Source organism: Macrotis lagotis, chromosome X (assembly GCF_037893015.1).
Source record: "Macrotis lagotis isolate mMagLag1 chromosome X, bilby.v1.9.chrom.fasta, whole genome shotgun sequence".
NCBI lineage: Eukaryota > Metazoa > Chordata > Mammalia > Peramelemorphia > Peramelidae > Macrotis > Macrotis lagotis.
The window spans coordinates 695,552,205-695,576,595 of NC_133666.1; the positions used below are offsets into that span (position 1 = coordinate 695,552,205).

Consider the following 24,391-nt stretch of genomic DNA (forward strand, 5'->3'; position numbering starts at 1 on the left):
GGCCATACCTACAATTATTACTATTATTTTTTTTAATTTTAATGTTTTTCTCTCCCCTTTACTTTTTTCGCCCAAGCAAGTCTATCTATATTCATGGGGGGGAGGGGTATTTTGTTTACTTGTAAACAAGAATATTTTATTAATGTAAAAAAACATTTATACAAAATGAGAATAAAAAATAAATTTTAAAAAAGAAATGTTAGCATCAGCAATTAGAGAAGAAAAAGAAACTAAAAGAATTAGAATTGGGAAGGAAGAGACAAAACTCTCACTCTTTGCAGATGACATGATGGTCTACCTAGAGAATCCCAAGAAATCATCTAAAAAACTACTGGAAACAATTAGCAATTTTAGCAAAGTTGCAGGTTATAAAATAAACCCTCATAAATCTTCAACTTTTCTATATATGTCTAGCAAGAAACAGCAGGAAGAGCTAGAAAGAGAAATCCCATTCAAAGTAACCTCAGACAATATAAAATATTTGGGAGTCTATTTGCCAAGACTGACTCAGAATCTTTTTGAAAACAATTATAAAACACTTCTCACACAAGTTACATTAGATTTAAATAACTGGGCAAATATCAACTGCTCATGGATAGGTAGAGCTAATATAATAAAAATGACAATTCTACCAAAACTAAACTATCTGTCTAGTGCCCTACCAATCAAAATTCCAAAAAATTACTTTAACGAGTTAGAAAAAATTGTAAGTAAATTCATATGGAGAAATAAAAAGTCAAGAATTGCCAGGAGCTTAATGAAAAAAAGTGCAAAGGAAGGTGGCTTAGCCCTACCCGATCTAAAATTATATTATAAAGCATCAGTCATAAAAACTGTTTGGTATTGGCTAAGAAATAGAGTGGTGGACCAGTGGAATAGACTAGGTGTAAAAGCAGGAGAGGATTATAGTAATCTGCTGTTTGATAAACCCAAAGCGTCTGGCCATTGGGATAAAAACTCCCTCTTTGATAAAAATTGCTGGGGAAAATTGGAAGTTAGTATAGAAGAAACTTAGATTAGAGCAACACCTCACACCCTTTACCAAGATAAGATCCAAATGGTTACAGGACATAGACATAAAAAACAATACTATAAGCAAATTAGAAGATCAAGGACTAATTTACCTGTCAGATCTATGGAAAGGGGAGCAGTTTATGACTAAGGAAGAGTTGAAGAACATCACCAAAAACCAATTAGATGATTTCGATTACATTAAATTAAAAAGCTTTTGCACAGATAAAACTAATGTAACCAAGATCAAAAGAAATGTAGTAAATTGGGAAACAATCTTTACAACTAATGATTCTGACAAAGGACTCATTTCTAAAATATACAGAGAACTGAGTCATATTTTTAAAACAAAAAGCCATTCCCCAATTGACAAATGGTCAAAGGATATGCAAAGGCAATTTACAGATGAGGAGATCAAAGTAATCCATAGCCATATGAAAAAAATGCTCTAAATCATTAATTATTAGAGAAATGCAAATTAAAGCTTCTCTGAGGTACCACCTCACACCTCTCAGATTGGTCAGTATGAACAGGAAGGATAATGATCATTGTTGGAAGGGATGTGGGAAATCTGGGAGACTATTACACTGTTGGTGGAGCTGTGAACTCATCCAAACCTTCTGGAAAGCTATTTGGAACTATGCCCAAAGGGCAACAAAAATGAGCATACCCTTTGACCCAGCAATACCACTACTGGGTCTATACCCTGAAGAGATGAAGAAAAAGGGTAAAAACATTACTTGTACAAAAATATTTATAGTAGCCCTGTTTGTGGTGGCAAAGAATTGGAAATCCAGTAAATGTCCTTCAATTGGGGAATGGCTTAGCAAACTGTGGTCTATGTATGTCATAGAACACTATTGTTCTATTAGAAATCAGGAGGGATGGGAATTCAGGGAAGCCTGGAGGGATTTGCATGAACTGATGCTGAGTGAGATGAGCAGAACCAGAAAAACACTGTACACCCTAACAGCAACATTGGCATGATGTTCAACCTTGAAGGACTCGCTCATTCCATCAGTGCAACAATCGAGAACAATTTTGGGCTGTCTGCAAAGGAGAATACCATCTGTATCCAGATAAGGAGCTGTGGAGTTTGAACAAAGTGCAAGGACTATTCCCTTTAATTTAGAAAAAAAACAGATAGCTTATTGTCTGATCTTGTTACCTCTTAAGACTTCTCTTTAAGGATATGATTTCTCTCTCATCACACCCAATTTGGATCAAGGTACAACATGGAAACAAAGTAAAGACTGATAGAGTGCTTTCTGTGGGGGGGGGAGGGGGGAGGGAAGCAAGATTGGGGGAAAATTGTAAAACTCAAATAATATCTTTAATAAAAATAAATTTCAATTAAAAAAAGAATATAGATTATCTTTCTTGTGCATGCTTGTATTATGAGCTCTTAGAACAATGCTTTGTCTGTCTCTCCAATCAAATATCCTTCTATCTATTCACCCTCCTATCCCATCTATCTACTCATCCATCCAGCCATCCATCCATCTATCCATCATCTATGTAACTATCTACTCATCTGTCCATCCAGCTATTTATCCCCTTGTCAATCCATCCATCTACTCACCCAACTGTATTGATTAAAAAGGTTCAAGACATCATTTTTCCATATTTTAATTATTTTATTAATAATGCCATCATATCTATCTCTCCATCTGTCCATTGAGGAGTGGTCCTCCATGAGTTTGGCCTTAAAAATAATAAAATTAAATGTGTGTTAACCTTCAGAGTTTGTCCTAATAAAGGATAAACATTATCCTCCAGGATTTGGTCTTAAAAAAAAGAACAAAATAGAATTAGGTTAATATTTCTCTAAACTTGCTATAAAGATATGTGTGTGAGATATCACTAGGGATTTTTTGTTTCTTTTTAAATACAGTTTCATTATTAGAAGACAGGATCTAAAGAGCTACTTCTGACTTGTCCATCCAAAGAAAGAAGTGGCCTTTGACTTAGGATGGAACTGGATATCAGATACACCTAATAAAAGGTATTTCCAGGAGGACCTGCCAGGAGGGACGTTTCCTCCCGAACCCAGGATCTTTGTGTCTCACCAAAAATGCCAGGACCTCCATAGATGTGAATCTTTCCCCTCCAGGATATTGGCACCCCAACATGACTTTTAAAGGTGTTTAAAGGACAACAGTATTTAGCTTCTGTCTACAGAATAAAAGATGCTTTGATCTAGGAGACAAAAGACTTCTTTTCTCATCCAGGATCGGCTGAATGACCTTGCCAGGTAAATCATCCTACTTCTCTGAATCTCGGCTTTATCATCCATCAAATGAAGGGTTCAGACATTGTGCTTTTTCCTCCATAATCACACATCATGCTCAAGAAGTCCCTAAACTACAGAACCACAGAGAAGAGGTAAATTGTTCAAGGTCATACAGCAAATTCTTTAAAGCTATAAATTGGGAAGTTAACAAAAGTTTGTTTTAAACTCAGGTTTTAAACTTGCTACACAGTGATAACACAGCTACTGAGGCTGACCCTCAGTATAGCCTTGCTATATTTTCTTCAATGATTAACTTCATTCTGCTACAAGATATGTTGGCATATGCTGGAGCATCATCCTTTGTCATTTGAGTATTTTGGTTCAGGTTCCAGTCACATGTAGATGTGTCACTGATACATCTGGAAAGCATGTTGACAACTCCAGATATATAAGAAAGGTCAGAATTTGAAACAAAAGATTGAGACAACCTGAGAAGGGGGTCTCTACTGAATCCAGGGCCATCTCCAGTCATCCTGATCCATATCTAGCCACTGGACCCAGATGGCTCTGGAGGAGAAAGTGAGACTTGGGTTTTTTACATGGAGTCCCTTCACTTAAATCCAATTCCCTTGCTTGTCATGACATCACCTCCCCGATGTCGTGGTCATCATCTTCAAGAATGAAGGGCAGGGACAGCTAGGTGGATAAAGCACCAGCCAAAGAGTCAGGAGGACCTGAGTTCAAATGTGACCTCAGTCACTTAATTACCTAGCTGTGTGACCTTAGGTAGATCACTTAATCCCATCGCCTTGGAAAAAAAAAAGAATGAATGACAAAGAATTGTAGTGGATAGACCTGGAGTAAGGAAGACTCATCTACTTAAGTTCAAATGTAACCTGAGACACTTACTGTGTAACTCTGGGCAAGTCATTTTACCGTTTGCCTCAGTTTTCTCATCAGTAAAATAAGCTGGAGAAGTAAGTGGCAAATCACTTCAGTATCTTTGTCAAGAACCACCTGCCTCCAAAAAAAGGTGTTATGAAGAGTTGGACATAACTGAACAACAAAGGAGATGAGAGATGGAGGTGGTTCCTTGCCAGCTCTTTTCTTTAATTTACATGGGAGATGAAAAGATTCTTAGGAGGGGGGTGAAGGGTGGAAAGAGCAGTGAAAAAACCCATAAAGTCTGAGATTTAGCCTGCAACGGGATGGTACAAGGGCTGGACTATTGCTAGATTTCAAAATCAAGTCCTGCCTCAGGTACTTGATAGCTGTGTGACCCTTGGCCAAGTCACTTGACATGTCTGCCTCAGTTTCCTTTAAATAGCACCTCCCAGGGTCTTTGTGAGCATCCAATGAGATCATAACTAGATCATTTAGCCCATGGTAAGGACTTTCTATCAATATCATCTGTAATATGGAGATAATACATTACTATCATTAAAGTATTATTTTTAAATGACATCAAAAGAGAAAAATAAAGATTTTCTAAAACTAAATTCAATCGAGTCTAGTGGTGACAGCAGTAGAAGGAAGAGTCCAAGGTGGAGCCAATGCCAGGGGGCTCTTCTTAACTGGCTGTGTGCTCAGGAGAGAGAGGCTGTCATAAACTAAGATGCTCCCATTTGTAGATCTTTTTCACTTTATGGGGAGAAAGCAGCCAAAGGCTTCTCCCTACTCTGATTCACGCTTCAAAAAATGTCACATTTAACACATCCACCCCTTCATTCTTGCTCTTATCCCAGCCTGGAATCTCCATTCCCTTCAATCCACCTGTCAAAAAATCTCCCCATCCTTTCAGATCTGAATGTTTTCTGTAAAAAAACTTTTCTGTCTGTGGTCAAATAAAAAGGATTTCTCCTCTGAAATAGCATTTTGTAACCTCTCATTCTGCTTAAAGTTTCTTTTATTGTCCTGTTTTCATTTGAGTCCAACTTTTGAGGTAGAGGCAAAGATACCAAGGTACTTTGCCATTTCCTTCTCCAGCTCATTTTACAGATGAGGAAACCGAGGCACACAAGGTTAAGTGACTTTTCTAAGGTTGCACAGCTAGTAAATGTCTGAGACTGGACTCAGGTATTCCTGACTCCAGACTGAGCACTCTCTGCACTGTAGCATCACCTAGCTGCCCTTACTAAAGCTGGTAATAGATTGCTAACTCCCTGAAGGCAGGACCTAAGTTGATTTATCTTTGATCTCCAATCTCAACAAAGCCTCTGTGCCTGCCCAGAAGGCATTTGGGAAAAGGTTTCTTCTATGAATACTTCCAACTTCGGCCTTGGATTCTTTTCCAGGGCCCACGGGCCCTTGGGAGCTCATTATGTTCTGCTATGAAGCTCTTTTATTAAAGTCAGGTTTTCTCAGTACAAAGGGAGGACCAGAGTTAGTAAAATTTGTTCTTGAGATACTAAACTGTAGTTGCAAAAAATATATATTTGCATATATCATGTGGAGCCACCAGGGCACCCCCAAAACCATCTCTCCCAGATTGACTTTGATTAGTCAGAAGGCACAGCATCCTGGGAGGCTTGTTTCTCTTTTGGACAGCTCTTATTTTTCTTACAAATTTCCCTTCAGCACCTATTCTTTTTTTCACTTCATCTGAAGTCTCCTCAGTAAAGCACACCCCAAACCCTAAGGTGCAGGCTGGAAGGAATATTCCCCAAGTGATGTTCCTTCAGAATCAGAACTCTCTCAGACACAACTCAGGGTTTACTCCAAAGATGGCATTTTCCTCTGAGACTGGGCTCATCTTAGAACCTCAACTTGGGGTTGCCAGGCTCTACCTCAGAGAGGAGTTCTCCATCCCAGAACCTCAGAAATGAGATAGGGCATGCTTCAGAGAGTGGATTTACACCATGTATGAGAACACCTTTAGGGATGAGGTATCTCTCAGAGACAAGTTTCTTTCTGGGATCCCCTCAAAGTCAGGACATCTATTTAGAGAAGGGGAGTTCCTTAGAAATAAGGTTAGGGGATATTCCTCCAGGGATAGAGACTGTAGAATATCCTCTTAGGGACATTCTCTGATAAGACTGCACATCGACAAGGCTGTCTCTCAGAGCCCAAGTGTCCCTTACAGAGATTTATTTATTCAAGTTCACAATTTCTTTATTTATGCAAGGGTCAAGGTTCCCTTATAAACTGGGAACTCTCCCAGATGAGTTCATTCTTTACATCGAGGACAAACTTAGTTCACAGATTGGTTTATCCATTTTCTTCCTATAAGGGGCAGCCCTCAGAGTCAGAGAATCTCATCCGTTGAGGTAGGTTTTCCTCCTCAGAGATGAAATCACTGAGTGGTAGCACTCCTCACTATAGGTTTGTTAACCTCAGAGCTGTGTTCATTTCCCAAAGAAATGGGATTATTGGCCTCACAGGTGATTTCCTTCATAAACGTGTCCATTCCTCCCATAAACAGGGTACCCTACACAGTTGGGTATATTTGCCTTTAGTTTCATTTCCTTTGTGGCTCAGTTTATTTCCCTCCATCACAAGGAAGCTCACCTACCCCACACCTCATTGGATTTATTTCTCTCCCAGAGATTTCCTTTGTAGAAAAGACCCCTTCCCCCTCCCCCTTAGCTGGAGTTTTTTCCCAAAACAGATTATTTACTTCCCCAGTAACAACCAGCTGATTGATATTGGGGAAGATGGAAATTTACTAAATGGATTTCAACAAAACCTCTTCTATTGTAATGGCATCATGATTACATTAGCGCTTCTCTTTGTTTTGTTTTTTGTTTTTATGATTTTTCCAATTATATGTAATGATAGTTTTCAACATTCATTTTCTAAATGTTTTTTCTCTTTCATTTTTTTCCAATTACATGCAAAGCCAATTTTCAACATTCAGCCTTTTTCTAGCTTTTGAGTTCCATATTTTTTTACCACCCTCCCCCTTCCTAACCCCCTCCCCATGGTAGCAATCTGATATAGGTCATACTTATACAATCATGTCTAACATATTTCCACATAAATCATTAACATTCATTTTAAAAAATTTTTCTCCTTCCCACCCTTCCCTCCCTGCCAAGGTAGCAAGTAATCGGATATAGGTTCTACGTGCCCAGTCATGTTAGACATATTTCCATATTAGCCATACTATGAAAGATAAATCCGAGCAAAGGGAGAAAACCACAAGAAAGGAAAAAACAAAAAACAAATTGAAAAAAGTGAAAATATTATGCTTCATCAAACGGTTCTTCCCTCCTTCCCATATGGCCTTATTTCCTTTTATAGATGGCTCTTTTCCTCTTTCCCTCAGACTGGGTTTACCTCCCTCTTTGGGGGCCCATTTTCCTGCCATGGCCAGGGCTTCTTCCTGCAGGACTTGACCAAGCTGATTCTCCTCATTTGGGCTGTATTTTCCCCCACTGGGGCTCCTTACCACTATAGCTACTTTGCTGACCTCATTCAGGGCTGACGCCCCTCCTCCGGGGTCCCTCCCCTCCCCCCTCCTCCTAGGCCGTTTATTTCCCCCGTTGCAGGGTCTGTTCACTCTTGGAAGCCGGCTGACCACCCCCAAGCTGGGTCCAGTCGCCCCCTTCCTCCCGGGGGCAAGTTGAATGCTCTCACGTGTGGTCTGGTCTCCCAAGTTAATAATAACAATAATTATTGATGATGATGATGATGATGATAGCAATTAGGGCTGAGTCCCCCCCTTGTTCATAATTAAGGTGCCCGAGTTCCCCCCCAGCCGCGTCTGTTTCCTCTCTCCTTCCCCGCCATCCCCGGCCCCGCCCCTGCCCCGCCCCTGCCCCGCCCCTTATCTCCGCCCCGCCCCCTCCAAGCTTCCAGGGTCAACCGCCAGCACGAGGCTCCAGCCAGAGGGCAGGGAGGCGGAGCCCGAGGCTGGCTGAGCGGCGCAGACGCTGACCAATAGAGATCTAGATCTGGCGCGGGACCCCGCCTCCTCCTCCGAAGCCCCAATAGAGGGACAGGGGGCGGGCCCAATGAGCGCTGCCGCGAACGGCGAGCCCGGGGAGGGGGCGGCCGGAAGTCAGAGCGGTTTTGACAGCCGGGAGGGCGCGGAGGCGGCAGCGAGGTGAGTCGGGGCGCCGGGCCGCGGGGGGCCGCGGGGGGCCGCGGGGGGCCGCGGGGCCTCCTTCCGGGCGTTCCCGGGGCGCTGTTAGGAGCCCCTCGCGCCGGCGGGGCAGGACTTGGCCATGATCTTCGTCGTCCTGATCGCAGCAGGGCTAAGGGAGCCCCCCACCAGCGACCCGGGGGCCCCCTCCGCCTCCCCATTTACAGGAGGGGAAACAGACTGGGCGGGGTGACAAGCCAGGGTCAGGGTCAAGGTCAGGACGACCCCCCAGAATCACCCCAAGTCTTGACGTTGTTTTGATGGAACCAGGGGAGATTCTTGTAAAGTAGGGTTTAGGGGGCTGACTACTCCCCCGGGGAGGGGGGGGGCTGCCTGTGACCCGGGCCGCGGGGTCAGCGGGGTCACTTGGGAAGGCCACCTCAGAGGGGGGGTGTATGGGGGGGCCCTCCTGAATCCCAGGGCCACCCGCCCCCACGAGGGCTCAGGTGACCCACCCAAGGTCACTCAGGTGCTGAGAGCAGAGCCCACGCTGCCCCCCTTGGGCCCCAGGCCCTGGAATGGCCCCTAGTCACAGGACCCGGCCATGGAAGGACCTGGGGCCACCCAGAAAGAGGAGGCCTGAGCTGCCCAGCGCTAGACAGGAGTCCCGGCTGGGAAGGAAGACCCCTGTCCTCCAGGGCCCGGCTGTGCTCGACCCCACCCCTTCTTCCACCTGATGCCCTTTGGATCCTGGAAGGGCCTGGGGCTCTCTGGCTGTGCCCCGGCTCTCCAGCCCGCTCCCTCCCTCCCAAGTCTCTCCAGTAGAATGTTCTTCGGCACCTTCCTGGCCCTCATTGGACATTGTCCAACTTATCAATGGCCTTTTCTAAACCAGGGTGCCCAGGAAGGAGTACAGAACTCCATATGAGGGCTGACCAGGGCAGAGGACAGTGTGTTTTGTTTTTTTTTAGGATTTTGCAAGGCAATGGGGTTAAGTGAATTGCCCAAGGCCACACAGCCAGGTCATTATTAAGTGTCTGAGGTCGGATTTGAACTCAGGTCCTCCTGATTCCAGGGCTGGAGCTCTATCCACTGCACCACCTAGCAGCCCTGACAGTGTGATTCTTATTGTACCCCCTCCTCTCTCTTCCTCCTTCCCTCCTAAGTCTCTCCAGTAGAATGTTCTCCATCACCTTCATTGCCTTTGTGGGATGTTGTCCAGGTCATCAATGGCCTTTTCAAACAGGGGTGCCAAGGAATGAGTACAGAACTCTATAGGAGGTCTGACCAGGGAGAGGACAGTGCGATTTTTACTCTCTCTTCCTTCTCTCTTCCTCCCTCCTCTCTCCTAAGTCTTAGTTTACTCCAATTAAATATCTCCAGTGGCATGTTCTTCATCACCTTCATGCTTCTCCTTGGACGTCATCCAGCTTATCTAGCTTATGGATGACTTTTCTAAACCGTACTGGCCAGGTCTATATCACCAGAACAGGGGCAGTACAATTTTTACTGTACCTACTCTTTCTCACCCTCCCCACTCCCAAGTGAGCTGGTGCTACACAGTGGATAGAGAGCCAGGTCTGGAGACAGGAAGACCCAAGTTCAAATCCAACCTCAGACACTGACCAGCTCTATGACCCTGAGCAAGTCACTTCATCCTTTTTGCCTCAGTTTTTTTTTTTTTTTTTAGATTTTTCAAGGCGATTGGGGTTAAGTGGCTTGCCCAAGGCCACAAGACTAGGTAATTATTAAGTGTCTGAGGTCGGATTTGAACTCAGGTGCTCCTGACTTTAGGGCTGGTGCTCTATCCACTGCTCCACCTAGCCACCCCTTTGCCTCAGTATTTTTAACTGTAAAATGGGACTAATATAGCACTTTCTAGGGTTGTGAATGTTAAATGAGATATCTACAAAAAGCATTTATCATAGTGCTGGTACCTGGTAGGTACCTAATAAATGCTTATTTCTTCCCCTTCCCCCACCTGCTAGTCCTGGATATGATATTTCTCAAGATGGCTGAAGATTTAATTAGGTTGATTCTTTTGACTTTGGGGCTTGTAAAGACCCTGTTTTAACCCAAATCAGAGACTTTTTTGAAATTTCCCTTCAGCCCTGTATTCAAGGCCATTGGGATCTTTTTTGGAGTCTGCCTCTCAGAACACATGGCAGCTGCCCCACTGACACTGGGTATCTGTCCCTTTATGCCTTTGAACAAGTTGTTCTTTTTTTAATGCTGGTAATATTTATTTATTCATTTCCTTTCTCTTTTATTAAAGGTTTTATTTGAGTTTTACAATTTTCCCCCCAATCTTATTTCCCTCCCCCCACCCCTCCACAGAAAGCAATCTGTCAGTCTTTACTTTGTTTTCATGGTATTCATTGATATATTCATTGATATATCAATATTCATTGATCCAAATTGAGCGTGAGAGAGAAATCATATCCTTAAGGAAGAAATATAAAGTATAAGAGATAACAAGATCAGACAATAAGGGTTTTTTTTTTCTAAATTAAAGGGAATAGTCCTTGGTCTTTGTTCAAACTCCATGGTTCTTTCTCTGGATACAGATGGCACTCTCCATCCCAGACAGCCCCAAATTGTCTCTGATTGTTGCACTGATGGAATGAGCAAGTCCATCAAGATTGATCATCACTCCCATGTTGCTGTTAGGTACAGTGTTTTTCTGGTTCTGTTTATCTCACTCAGCATCAGTTCATGCAAATCCCTCCAGGCTTCCCTGAAATCCCATCCCTCCTGGTTTCTAATAGAACAATAGTGTTCCATGACATACATAGACCACAGTTTGCCAAGCCATTCCCCAATTGAAGGACCTTCACTTGATTTACAATTCTTTGCCACCACAAACAAGGCTGCTATGAATATTTTTGTACAAGTGATGTTTTTCCCCTTTTTCATCATGTCTTCAGGGTATAGACCCAGTAGTGGTATTGCTGGATCAAAGGGTATGCACATTTTTGTTGCCCTTTGGGGGTATGAATAAGTCATTCTTAAAAAAAAAAGGCAAGTGGCTTCGAACCAGTCCCAGCCTCCCTTCAGGGGTCAGCCTCTCTTAATTGTGTTTTTGTCCAGTTCTTGTCTCTCCTCTTACCCATGAGAAGTGACAGACCTATAGGTTGATTGACTAAGGAAGGAAAAAAAGCACTTATCTTTTTTAATTTATTTTTATTAAAGATATTATTTGAGTTTTACAATTTCCCCCCCCAATCTTGCTTCCCCCCCCCCAGAAAGCACTCTGTCAGTCTTTACTTTGTTTCCATGTTGTACCTTGATCCAAATTGGGTGTGATGAGAGAGAAATCATATCCTTAAAGAAGAGAAGTCTAAGAGGTAACAAGATCAGACAATAATATATCTGTTTTTTTCTAAATTAAAGGGAATAGTCCTTGCACTTTGTTCAAACTCCACAGCTCCTCATCTGGACACAAATGGCACTCTCCTTTGCAGACAGCCCAAAATTGTTCCCAATTGTTGCACTGATGGAATGAGCAAGTCCTTCAAGGTTGAACATCACTCCCACGTTGCTGTTAGGGTGTACAATGTTTTTCTGGTTCTGCTTATCTCACTCAGCATCAGTTCATGCAAATCCCTCCAGGCTTCCCTGAATTCCCATCCCTCCTGGTTTCTAATAGAACAATAGTGTTCCATCACATACATATACTACAGTTTGCTAAGCCATTCCCCAACTGAAGGATATTTACTTCATTTCCAATTCTTTGCCACCACAAACAGGGCTTCTATAAATATTTTTGTACAAGTAATGTTTTTACCCTTTTTCTTCATCTCTTCAGAGTATAGACCCAGTAGTGGTATTGCTGGGTCAAAGGGTATGCACATTTTTGCTGCCCTTTGGGGGTATGAACAAGTCATTCTTAAAAAAAAAAAAAGTCAAGTGGCTTCGAACCAGTCCCAGCCTCCCTTCAGGGGTCAGCCTCCCTTAATTGTGTTTTTGTCCAGTTCTTGTCTCTCCTCTTACCCATGAGAAGTGACAGACCTATAGGTTGATTGACTAAGGAAGGAAAAAAGCACTTATTAATCTCTTGGTATATACAGAGCATTGTGTTAAATGCTGGTTGTACAGTAGAAAAGTCCAATTGATCCATCTGCTAGAGAATTCACATTCTCATTGAAGAGCAGCACAGGTGCCACAGGTTTGGTAGAAGGGCCTTACATCTCTTAGGGTTCAATGGTGAGGCTTCCCAAAGGCAAGTATTCTCATCAAAAACCATTTCTGGCTCTGTTGTTGAACTATTTGATGGTGTCTAGGACTTGGATGAGAGCCTCTTCTCTTGGGGTTCCCTGGTTAGGGTCAATGACAGTTGGAGGAGGCAGGGTATGTTTTGAATCTACTTCACATGGATCTTTGTTGAGTGGAAAAGATTGGAGGACAGCTGTTGTTCCCAGGTGCTTGGGCATGGTGGCCACAAGTCAAGTTGGCCAGGATCTGAGGAATGCAGGGAGGAGCCAGGGGTGGTGTGACTGATTCTCCATTGTCTTCTCCATTCTCTCCTTCAGGGGGGCCCCTAGGCCCACTGAGCTGCCTGGCTGTGGAACAGGGTTGGAATTGGGTCTTGGTTAAAAAAATAACAGACAAAATCTAAAATGATTGCGATTAGTTATCAAAAGTTGCCACAAGACAGAGTCAGGCTTATGGATCTCTAGTTTGAAGACTTGATTCTTTGTCTTTTCTCTGAATATTGGAACAACCTTTGCCCTTTACCAGGTCTTTGGCACCTCTCAAGTTCTCCATGATCTTTCCAAGTTCAATGGCAGCAGTTCCCTTTTACTTATCCTGATCTAGGCCAGGGCTCAAAGAGAAGGGGAGTCACTAATCCTCTCTCTCTCTCTCTCTGCATTTTCTTTCTATTTACATTTGAATCTGGTGTGAGACACACTGGGAGATGGTGGGAACCACAAGTTTGACACAGCTGTTCCAGGGGCAACCATCTTTCCTCCTGCATCATGTGGTTGTCTTTGTAACTCACTATTTGCCTTTTCTGTCCAAAAATGCAGTCTAAGAACTGAGCAGTCCCATGTTCTCTCTCTCTCATCAATTACTATCATCCTCCTCTGAGCAGAAGTCTGACTTTTTAACGCTCCTTTTTCTCCAATCTAGCTTTAAAAAAAACTTTTTTTTTACATTTCCTCCATTTCTTCATTTATTTTGAGCTTAAGTACATAATCTTAAATGCCACACTTCTATATTATGTTACATTAAATGACCTGCAACATATACATTTCCTGTATTTTCTATACATTTCTTTCACATCCAACTTATTAATGAGTACCCTTATACAACCATATCAATTTCTTTAGACTAGTAGTCTACAAATGGGAGAATACACCTCCCCATCCATTGAAATAGAAGGAAAAAATTAGCCCTCATGTTTATAGTTTTTAATTTAAAATAGAAAAAAATTTAAGTTTTGTTAATATTTTGTATTTGGTTTGACATTTCTACTTCATCCATATGTAGTGAGGTTTGTCCTGTGGGAAGAATGGAAGTTTGACAAGGGTACTCTCACTTATTTATTTTCTTTCATCATACTGTAGTGTCTCCCTTTAAGCAGATTTATAAATTATACTATCTTGTTTGAAATGGCCATCACAAAATAAGCAGATGGCTTAAAAAGACTCTTACAAGGAAACTGGGAACAGAAAATGATGCTAATAATCAAACACAAACAAACAATGGCAGAGCTAACGATTCTGCTCCTAGCCATTTCAAGAGATAAACCTATCAAATCAGATAAGAAATTATACAAAAAAATCTGAAATTATCAAGATTATTTAAAATATGGCTTTGCATTCACTTTCATTAAAAATGGCATTCACATTTTGTACTTTCAATTATTAGCTAAGGATAGTGTGAAGCAATCCAAATTAGCATGACATTTAAAAACAAAGCTTTGGTTCCAGAAAATGATCTTAGTCCTATCTGCATATTTACTCTTGAATATAGGATTTTCCAACTTTATTTTCCTAAAAATCTTCCAAATGAGTCTTAATTGGTTTTGAATCCATTTATAAAGAACATAGAAATGCAACATCTTCCAGTTTCTTTTTTTCATCTTTTTTTAAGATTTTATTTATTTTTGAGTTTTACAATTTTTCCCCAATTTTACTTCCTTCCCCCACCCCACCCCCACAGAAGGCAATTTGCCAGTCTTTACATAGTTTCCATGGTATACATTGATCCAGATTGAATGTGATGAGAGAGAAATAATATTCTTAAGGAAGAAACAAATTCTAAGAGGCAGCAAGATCAGACAATAAGATATGAGGTTTTTTTTCCTAAATTAAAGGTAATAGTCTTTGGTCTTTGTTCAAATTCCACAGTTCTTTCTCTGGATACAGATGGTATCCTCCATTGCAGACAGCCCCAAATTGTCCCTAATTGTTGTACTGATGAAATGAGCAAGTCTGTCAAGGTTGATCATCACCCCCATGTTGCTGTTACAATGTTTTTTTGGTTCTGCTCATCTCACTCAGCATCAGTTCATGCAGATCCCTCCAGGCTTCCCTGAATTCCTGTCCCTCCTGGTTTCTTTTTTTTTCTTTGGTTATTAAGGTAAATTATTTTTTCCTTTAATTTATTATTACTATTATTACAATAATTTTGTTATCAGAGTAAACATAACCCCCCCAAGAAGATGAGAAACCTCAAGAATAGTGAGAGAGAGAGAAATGTACTTCAGTCTGTATTCAGATTCCAATGGCTGTCTCTAGGGTGAGTTGCTTTCTTTATCATAAGTCCACCAGAGAAGTTGCTTCAATATTTTTCCCACAGTTGCTATTACTAGCTATACCCTCCACTCTGTTCCTCTCCACTCTCATTCTATTCTCTCTCTCCTTTCATCCTGTCCCTGTCCAAAAGTGTGTTGTATCTAAGTACCCTCTCCTTCAATCTTCCCTCTCTTCTATCACCTGTTCCCCCCTTCCCTCCCTCCATTCCCCCTAATCCCATCCCTTTCTTCTCATTTTTTCTCTAGGGTAAGATAGATTTCCTCACCCTATTAAGCATGAATGTTATTTCCTCCCTGAGCCATTTCTGAGGAGAATAAAGGCTCACTCATTCCCCCTTGTCTTCCCCCTTTCCACTCCATTGAAAAAGCTTTTTCTTGACTCTTATGTGAAATATCTCAGCTTCTTCTTCATCTCCTTTCCCTTCCTCCCAGTACTTTCCTTTATCACCCATTGACTCCATCTTTTTACTATATCATACCACTATATTCCCCTCCTTCCTGTGACCTGTCTATATATGCTCCTTCTTACAGCCCTTATAAATGAAAACATTCATATGAGTTATCAATATCTTCTTCCCATGCAAGAATACAAACAATTCAATATCATTAAATTCCTCATAGTCCTTCTCTTCCACTCCCTCTGTGGTTCACCAGAGTCCTGTACTTGGAGATCAAACTTTCTCTTCAGCTCTAGTTGTTTCAACAGGAAAGTTTGAAAGTTCCCTGTTTCATTGAAAGTCCATTTTTCCCCTGAAAGAGGATGTTCAGTTTTGCTGAGTAGTTGGTTCTTGGTTGTAAACCAAGATCTTTTGCCTTCTGGACTATCATATTCAAATCCCTACAAGGGCATGCGCCCAGATGCTCCCAGATCCTGTGTAATCCTGACTATGGAGCCTCAGTAGTTGAATTGTTTGTTTCTGGCAGCTTTTAGAATTTTCTCTTTGATTTGGGAGTTTTGGAATTTGGGTATAATATTCCTGAAAGTTTTTCTTTTGGGATCTCTTTCAGGAGGTGACTGGTGAATTCCCTCAATTTCTATTTTACCCTCTGCTTCTAGGATCTCAGGGAAATTTTGCTGTATTATTTCTTGAAAAATGAAGCCTAGACTCTTTTCCTAATCATGGCTTTCAGATAACCCATTAATTTTAAAATTATTTCTTCTGGATCTATTTTTGAGGTTGGTTGTTTTTCCAATGAGATATTTCACATTTTCTTCTAATTTGGGGCTTTTTTGGAAGAGTTTTATTTCTTCCTGATTTCTTGCAAAGTCTTCAGCTTCCTTTAGTTCTATTCTGCATTTAAGGAGTTATTTTCTTCAGAGAGCTTTTTTATCTCATTTTCCAGTTGGCCAATTCTACTTTTTAAGGCTTCTTTTCATTTGATTTTTGTTTTGCTTTCTCCATTGGGCCTAAACTGGTTTTTAACATATTATTTTCTTCAGTATTTTTTGTATTTCTTTCACCAAGCTGTTGATTTGGTTTTCATAATTTTTCTGCATTGCTCTCATTTCTCCTCCCAATTTCCAATTTCTTTACAGTAACAACTAGTTGATTGATATTGGGGAAGATGGAAATTTACTAAATGGATTTCAACAAAACCTCTTATATTATGATGGCATCATGATTAGATTAGCACCTTTGTTTTGTTTTTTGTTTTATTAATTATTTTTCCAATTATATATAATGATAGTTTTCAACATTCATTTTCTAAATGTTTTTTCTTTTTTTTCTAATTACATGCAAAGCTAATTTTCAAAATTTAGCTTTTTTCTATCATTTGAGTTTCACATTTTTCTGCCACCCTCCCTTCCTAACCCTCTTCCCCATGGCAGCAAACAATCTGATATAGGTCATACTTGTACATACTTGTGTTTAACATGATTCCACAAAAGTCATCAACATTAATTTTTTTCAATTTTCTCCTTCCTACCCTTCCCTCCCTTACCCCTCCCTGCCAAGGTTATAAATACATACCCAATCATGTTACACATATTTCCATATTAGTCATACTATGGAAGATAAATCAGAGCAAAACCACAAGAAAGGGAAAAAGAAAAAAACAAATTTAAAAAAAGTGAAAATATTATGCTTCATCTCTTCTCTTTGGAACCATATCTTTGTCACATTTCTTTTTCAGCAGTGATAGGAGTGATAACTATTCAAACTAAGCACCTAAATAAACTCCTTTGAAAACTGGACCTTTCAATTACTTTTATACAGTAACAATGCAATCTTGCTAAAGCAAGATTTAAAAAAGGAATAATCAATCATATTTCCCCTTGTTAAAAATTATTGTCAATAATTTTAAGTGAATAAATTGAGTAAAAGCATTTATTATAAATAAAATAAAATGCTTAAAATATTGCTTCTTTCCTCTTTATCTCAACCTTTAATTTCTCCTTTTGTGTATGTTTAGAATTCTGCATAGTGGGGTGGCTAGGTGGCACAGTGGATAGAGCACTGGCCTTGGAGTCAGGAGTACCTGAGTTCAAAGCTGACCTCAGACACTTAATAATTACCTAGCCATGTGACCTTGGGCAAGCCACTTAACCCCATTGCCTTGCAAAAAGAAAAAAGACTTCTGCATAGTATATTCAGACATTTGCTATATTGGTAGTGCATATTCAAAGAATTTGCCTCTGTGATAGACATAGGAACTTTGACCTCCTCCATTTGTAACTGACAGCTGTTTGTCTCTACAAAAGCTGGTAGCCCCCAACTCCCTGAACTTATCTGATGGGGCCTGATTGCTTTATGGGATTAATTCCAAAGACCCTCAGTGAATATAAGACTCTGCTGCCCAGAACTCCAGAACTCAAGAGATTCCCCCATCTCAACCTTCTCAGAAGCTGACTTTCCAGATAACTGGTGCCAGTGCGCTCCTATTCATGCCTCAGAGCTTCCCCTACCTTCCTGGATGACTTCTCAGCAGAATGCAATCCTGTCTATTCTTTCCCTGAATTCTCTGAAATCTACTCTCAAAATTTAGAGGCATGTCAAACTATTCTGAGCTTTCATCTACTTCCCTCTCACAAATTCCAAAATGGAATGGTTATTTTTCCATAAGGTTCCCATCGTTTCCAACCAGATCTTCCTGTTTGGTGAGAATCGGATCCAGAATAGATTTCCTATTTGTTATCCCCTTTACTTTATGAAGGAAGAAAATAAAAGTCAAGAAATGATAAGCTGTTCTACTTTTGGTTAAGAGTTCTAGCAGAAGTCTGGATTATAGAAATGTCCCCATCACTATGTGCTATTGCTCCTCCTGGTCAGGTTTGGAATGCTTTCCCAAACTCTTCCCTGCTCTCCTTTCTCTTCAGATACTTGTTGTTTCCTCTGATGACAATATGGTCTCTACTTCTGCCTCTCTTGGTATTCCTCCAAATGGTTGCCACCATGCTTTCCCTTCTGCTTCCTGTATTTTAGAATCATAAGAGTTCATTTTCATAATATATACTGTTTCTCCACCCTGCCCTTTGCTACTCCTCCCTGTCCCCATTTCTTTTGAATATAATAAACCATTTCTGAACCATGTTCTAATCTGGTTCTCCTCCTACCAACTCTCGTGACACCCCTGATGTCAAATTGACTTTTGATTTAGGATTTCTACTTCCTTTGACTTCTTTTTCTTACTTTGTACATTTGTACATCTAAGGTCATTTTTTTTTTAACCTTAATCAACTCCTTGCTCGGATTTTTGTCTCCTATGAACTCCTTGGGTATCTCAACCAATCAGTCAGCTAGCAAACATTTATTCAGAGCTAACTTCCCACTAGATATTGAATTTTGCCTTGGGGATTTCAGATGTAATGAATGAACCAATATCTCCCTACAAATAGGACCTACCTTGCACTGTGGTGCATTTCTCCACAGTTTAATAGCTGTGTTCTTTAACTTCATGGCAGTTGTTGGCAGTGTGGTCTCAGACTTCCTAGCTGGGTGACCCTGAGCAAGTCATCTCCCCACTGTCTGCCTCAGTTTCTTCATCTTTAGAATAAAAAAATACCTATCTACCAGGATGGGTCTGAGGATCAGATGAGACCCTGCCTTTATCAGGTGTGTTTCATAGAAAAGGGTTAATAACAGTCCCTAGCTAGAATTTGAAAGTCCTTTTGACTGGATTAGTCAGTCTCCAGGCAGCTGCATTGTGATCAACTCTTACTTGGCTCACTTCATCCCTTGCTGCTTTCCTGTCATTCCTGAATTTTCAGGCTTGCTCCAGAAAGACAAATCCCATTCTCTTAGGCCATCCTCTCAACCAGTTGTTCACTTCCAAAACAGGCCATTTGGAATCTCTTCTCTTCAGAGAACAAGAGCAAGAAAAGTACTGTTCTCAGTTTCTTGCCCAAGATTCTGTAAACTCTCAGCCTGCTTTCTAGGTCCTTACTGCCAGGATCATGTATGCCCATGTGTTAGGAGTGTACCTAAAAGTACAGAGAACACTTTCATTTTTTTCAAGTCTTGGGAGGTTCTGCCTTCATCTGGAATCCTGCCCCAAGAAGATAGCAGACTTCTCTTGTTGTTATGAAGATTAAAAAAAAATAGCTGCTCCAGTAGGTGTTGCTAACTACTGTTTCTGGTCTCTTCCTCTCATCCTGATTGCACCTGGGCAGTCTCCATATAGGTATAACTCCCTCCTTGGTAGGAGAGCCAAGGATTCTGTGGGTTTTCCTCTTCCCATTATCATCTATGTAACAGTTTTCCAGCTTCCAGTCTCTGGAAGATTCCATCTGGGCCATTTCTAGTCCATTGTCCTCCCAGGTTTCACACCAAACTCCTTCCATTTCATTCTCCAAAATAATCTGGAGAGTGGAAAGATGCTCCCTTTTATTTAGAGGATGAAGAAGAAACAAGCTTTACTTTGAGCATTCTGTGCATGAGAGAGATTTGCATTGTATTGCAAAGTGAATCCTGCTGTCCATGTGTTGTGGTGAGACCCTCAGTTTTTGTCTTTGTGTATAGCTTTGGTGTTTGGTGATGACGCCTGCAGCTCTGCAGTGAGCACTCACCTTTTGGAATCCTCTTTCTTCACTGACCATTTCACTTGGATTACCCACCACCTCCTCCCTTTCCTTTTTCTGCTTGAGCCCTTCTCTTAATTTTTCTCTTCCCTTCCTCCTCTTATAGCTCAAGACCTTTTTCCTGGGTTCTTCCTCTTCCTCTTCTTCCATATTTGTTTCCTCTTGAAGCCTTCTGCTGGAGTTCACCTTTTCTTCCTTGGGCTCATCTGTTGTTGTCTTTTTTCTGCCTTAATTATCCTTTTTCTGCTTCTGTTGGAGTCTTTCAAATTTAGCCCATCTTCCCAGTCTTTTCCCCCAGAAGCTTAAATGCTCTTGGGATGATCTGGGTAAATCACAAATGAATGAATGAATGAATGAAGCTTTTTTTTATTCTATACAGAGCACTGTGTGAAGTGCTACAGATACAAAGAGAAAGTCATACAGTCCCTTCTCTCAAGGGGTTCATGGTCTAATGGGGGAAATAACATGTGAAGAAGATTTTTATCACCTAGTCAGAGAGAAAAGGCCTATGGTCCTTAGAGTAAAGTGGTGAAGCAGATGGGAATGTCCATTTGGGAATGCCATTGCTGCTGACAAAATCATATCAGTTTCTGATGTTCAATCACTTGACTGTGCCAAGGCCTTCAATGGCAAAAGCTTTCTGGTCTGTGTCTTAAGTTGCTGTGGGTGCATCTTCCCAGGTGTGATGACAAAAGATGAGGGCTGTGGGCTTTCTTCATCAGTATCCAAGGGAAGAGGACAATGAAAGCAGTGGGAAATTACTTACTTCACCATTTCTTGCTATTTCTTAAGATGATCTTGGTAAGGTTGCTGATATTCTACCATCCTCTTTTGTCAAGCTTTATAAATGAGCTTAGATTCAAAGCTAGTATCACTCTTGTCTTCCCTGTCTCTTGAGAGGCAGGCAAAGAAGAGGGAATATTTGCTGGCTTAGGCAGCTTTGAGGTTTGTTTGGTCTACTCTTATTATGGCAATTGATTTGAGGCCATTAAACTTCCTTAGGAAATGATGGGACTTTGAGTAAATGTCTGTTCTTTTATTCCTTCTCATTTTTCAGACTCAGTTTTCTGGTTTATGTAGGTCTAATTGGAGTTGTTTTAATTGGGCCTTATCTTCTCTTTTATTCACCTCTGTTCTAACAAGTTGAGGATGTGGCTGACAACTGACCAGTAAGTGGCCAGTTGTTTCCTGTCTATTAAGACAGCAATTTTATTTTTTGTGATAGTAAGGCAGTGCTTCTCATGTTCAGTACCTCTCAACTCTTTTGTTGAAGAAAACATTAATTATATAGAATCATGAGACTTCTGTGGCATCTGTAGGTCTTTATCCTCTTTCATTTATTACTCCTGATGAATTTTAAAAACGTTTCAGCTGTTCACCCTGGTCATGAAGTCACTGGGAAGATGTTGATTCAATTTGAAGGTCTTATAGGGCAGCTCCCGGTGGAATACCTCTTGCTTACTGTCGATGGCCGCATTGCACCTCTCTGGACTTAACCTCACTCCTAGATAGATGTATCCCAGAGAGCTGATCCTGTCTGTCTTTGAGCCTTTAAGTGACTAGAACGTTGGTGGAATGTTCTTTAATCCTTTCCCACATATAGAACTTGCTAGAATTTGAACTCAATTGGAAGAGCCTTTTAAAAATCTAGGTTCCCCTTACTGTCACATTAAAGGGTTTTGTGGATTCCATTCAATTAAACACATGGGTATTACAGAATCAGTGTTGGGTCTTATTTTTTGCTAGATTGTAAGTCAGCTCCTTGATGTAAATATGTCTGAGTTTCTAACATACAACTGTACATGTAGTTTTTAATACTAAATACATGTTGGTAATTAATACAATACTGGTGCCTACTTTATCTTTGTTGAATTAAATTGAAAACTAATCATTGGAGGCCCAGTTTGACCTCCCAGAGCTCTGGGCAGCTCTCCCAGAAGGAACAAATAAACCTGATGAAGGGAGGCAGCTTGGAGGCCTAAAACAGCCATCTGAACAGAAAGGAGATTGAAAGGGAAAAGAAAATGAGAATCTGAGTTCTTTCATGAACCCCCCAGGACAGTGGGAGAGAGGTGAGGAACGGAGAACACAGATGTGATGGGGATGAAGTGTATGGGGGAAAGCTAGGCTCAAGCCAACCTGCAGTCTCCAAGCATCTAGTGGACACTGACCATAGGAAAGACGAAACAACCACAATGAGGCAGTCCTTGCTCTCAGGGGGAACAACAGGGATATAAATATATACATACAAACCATATGTTTGAGGGAGAGCTGATAGCAGCCAGGATGGACAGAGAAGGGTTTTTGTAAAGGAAGGGGCTCCATGAGCAGAACTTTGAGGTATGCGAAGAATCCTAAGAGGCAGGTGGGAGTCCAGGGGTGGGGGCCATCCTGGTCAGTGTATAGGCACTGACCTGGGAAATGGAGCAGCTGTGATTGAAACAGCAGGAACCATGTTGTCAGGGAAGGGTGGGGGAGAGGGGAGAGAGAGAGAGAGAGAGAGAGAGAGAGAGAGAGAGAGAGAGAGAGAGAGAGAGAAGGTTTCAAAGGCAGCTTGGGACTTGAAAGTTAGACAAAGGAACTTGCAGGTGGCATCTGGGAGTGACTGGAATTTATTGAGGAGGGGAATGGTATGGTCATTCTGTCAGCTGTTTAGGGACTGGACTGGAGAGAGGAGAAGCTCAAAGCAGAATGAGAATGGTAAAGGAGGAGGAGGAGGAGGAGGAGGGACTGGACTGGAGATGACTTTTCTACCTTGTCTGTGTGATGTTTGTTGTTGGTTGTTTGGCAGATTGGGTAAATGACGGGGTGACTTTCCATGTTTTGTGGTTAACGAATCCTACTTTTATTCCACAGACCCAGCTTTGGGGAGGGACCCTTTTCATTGAATCTCCATGGTGGTGCATGGGCTTTGAGAAGCTACCTCCATTGTTCAAAACTTCTGCTGCATTTGGGGCAGTTGAGAGTGGTGTAATGTGTCTGTTCCAACATTATGTTCACAACTAGTACCTGACAGCTCCCCATCTCCCTTAGTATATGTAGGTTTTATCAATTCCTTACCACAACAATCCTGTGAGAGACAGCCCAAGTATGATTATATCTGTTTCACGGGTGAAAGACCTGAGGCACTGAAGTTAAATGATTTAAAGGAATTTGAACTCGAAGCCATTTAGCCCACCCCACTCATCTTAAAAATGAGGAAATTGAGCCCTGGAGGGCATGGAATTTGACCAAGGAGGCAAGTGTAAATAGCAAATCAGGACTTTGAATCCCCTTGCTCCGGATCAGGCCCACTTATCTAGGATCAGATGAATAGGGTCAGAACCTGGAATGTCCTCTGACTCTGGGTTTCTCCCCCATGCTGCACTGCCACCTCATTGTGCTGACTACGTTTTTTAAAAAATGACTTATTTTTTCCTCTTCAGCGTATTGGTCCACCATCTTGTGATCATTCTAGATGAGAGTAAGGAGTAGGCAGAGGCAATTTTAAACCAAAAGTCTTCATAGATGCCTTCAGTTCTTCAAGGGTTCCCAGAAATTAGGTGAATTTGAAGGGTTTTGGATGTATGAAATGATTTCACTCATCTTTGATGCCTATTTCCAACACCCCAAAACACTTGATGTGCAGTTTGTCAAAGTTAAAGCACAGAGTTGGCCCCCAAAACACGGTTGAGGTGTTAACAGCTAATTTGTCCTTTGTCTTGAAGGGAGGTGATGCCATGACTAGCAAATGAATTGGATTTCAGTGAGGTGGGGGCCATGGAGATGACGAGTGACTTGCCCAAGGTTACATGGCTAGTGTCTGAGGCTGGATTCGAACTCCAGTTCTCCTGACTCCAAGGCCAGTGCTCTATCTACTGCATCACCTAGCTGTTGATCAAATAAAACCATACATTCTCAGAAACTCTTTCCAAGTAAGAACTACTAACTTTGTAGTTGCTTTCTTTCACCCTTAAGGGGGGGAAAGATGAAAACATTTCAATTTTTAGAAGTCAAGGAGGACAAATGAAATTTTTTCCTCTTTGTTCTTTGTTGGAATATTTCCAGTCCTGTGCATTAAGATGTTCTCACCTCCCCTCCCTGGGTGGAAAGCCTTGTGCACTAGCCAGGTAGTCGAAGCACAGACTCACATGCCAGATTTTTACTCGACTCTGCTCCAAAATGAATGCTTATTGCATTCCTTATTTATGCTATTCCCTCCAATAACACCTCCCAGTGGAGTGAAGCCTAATCAATGTTTATAAAGCGCTTTGAAGGATTTAGAACACAGCAATCCTTCAGCTGCAGAATCTGTCCCAGATTCACAGACCTCCGGTGTCAGAAAGTACCACAAGGGCC

At 41.4% G+C, this 24,391-nt stretch overlaps 1 protein-coding gene across 3 annotated transcripts in view; it reads left to right on the plus strand.

The window, feature by feature from the left end:
- The first annotated feature begins 8,184 nt into the window (after positions 1–8,184).
- TANGO2 (transport and golgi organization 2 homolog) overlaps positions 8,185–24,391 on the plus strand; it is a 143,629-nt gene continuing 127,422 nt past the window's right edge. Inside the window, exon 1 of one of the 3 annotated variants that reach the window (XM_074206540.1) lies at positions 8,185–8,291. In XM_074206540.1, the coding sequence (XP_074062641.1) occupies positions 8,200–8,291 (92 nt within the window). In that variant the 5' untranslated portion in view covers positions 8,185–8,199. Of the gene's footprint in view, positions 8,292–8,524; positions 8,545–24,391 lie in introns of those variants that run through there. The other 2 variants (XM_074206541.1, XM_074206542.1) reach the window with 2 other exon arrangements.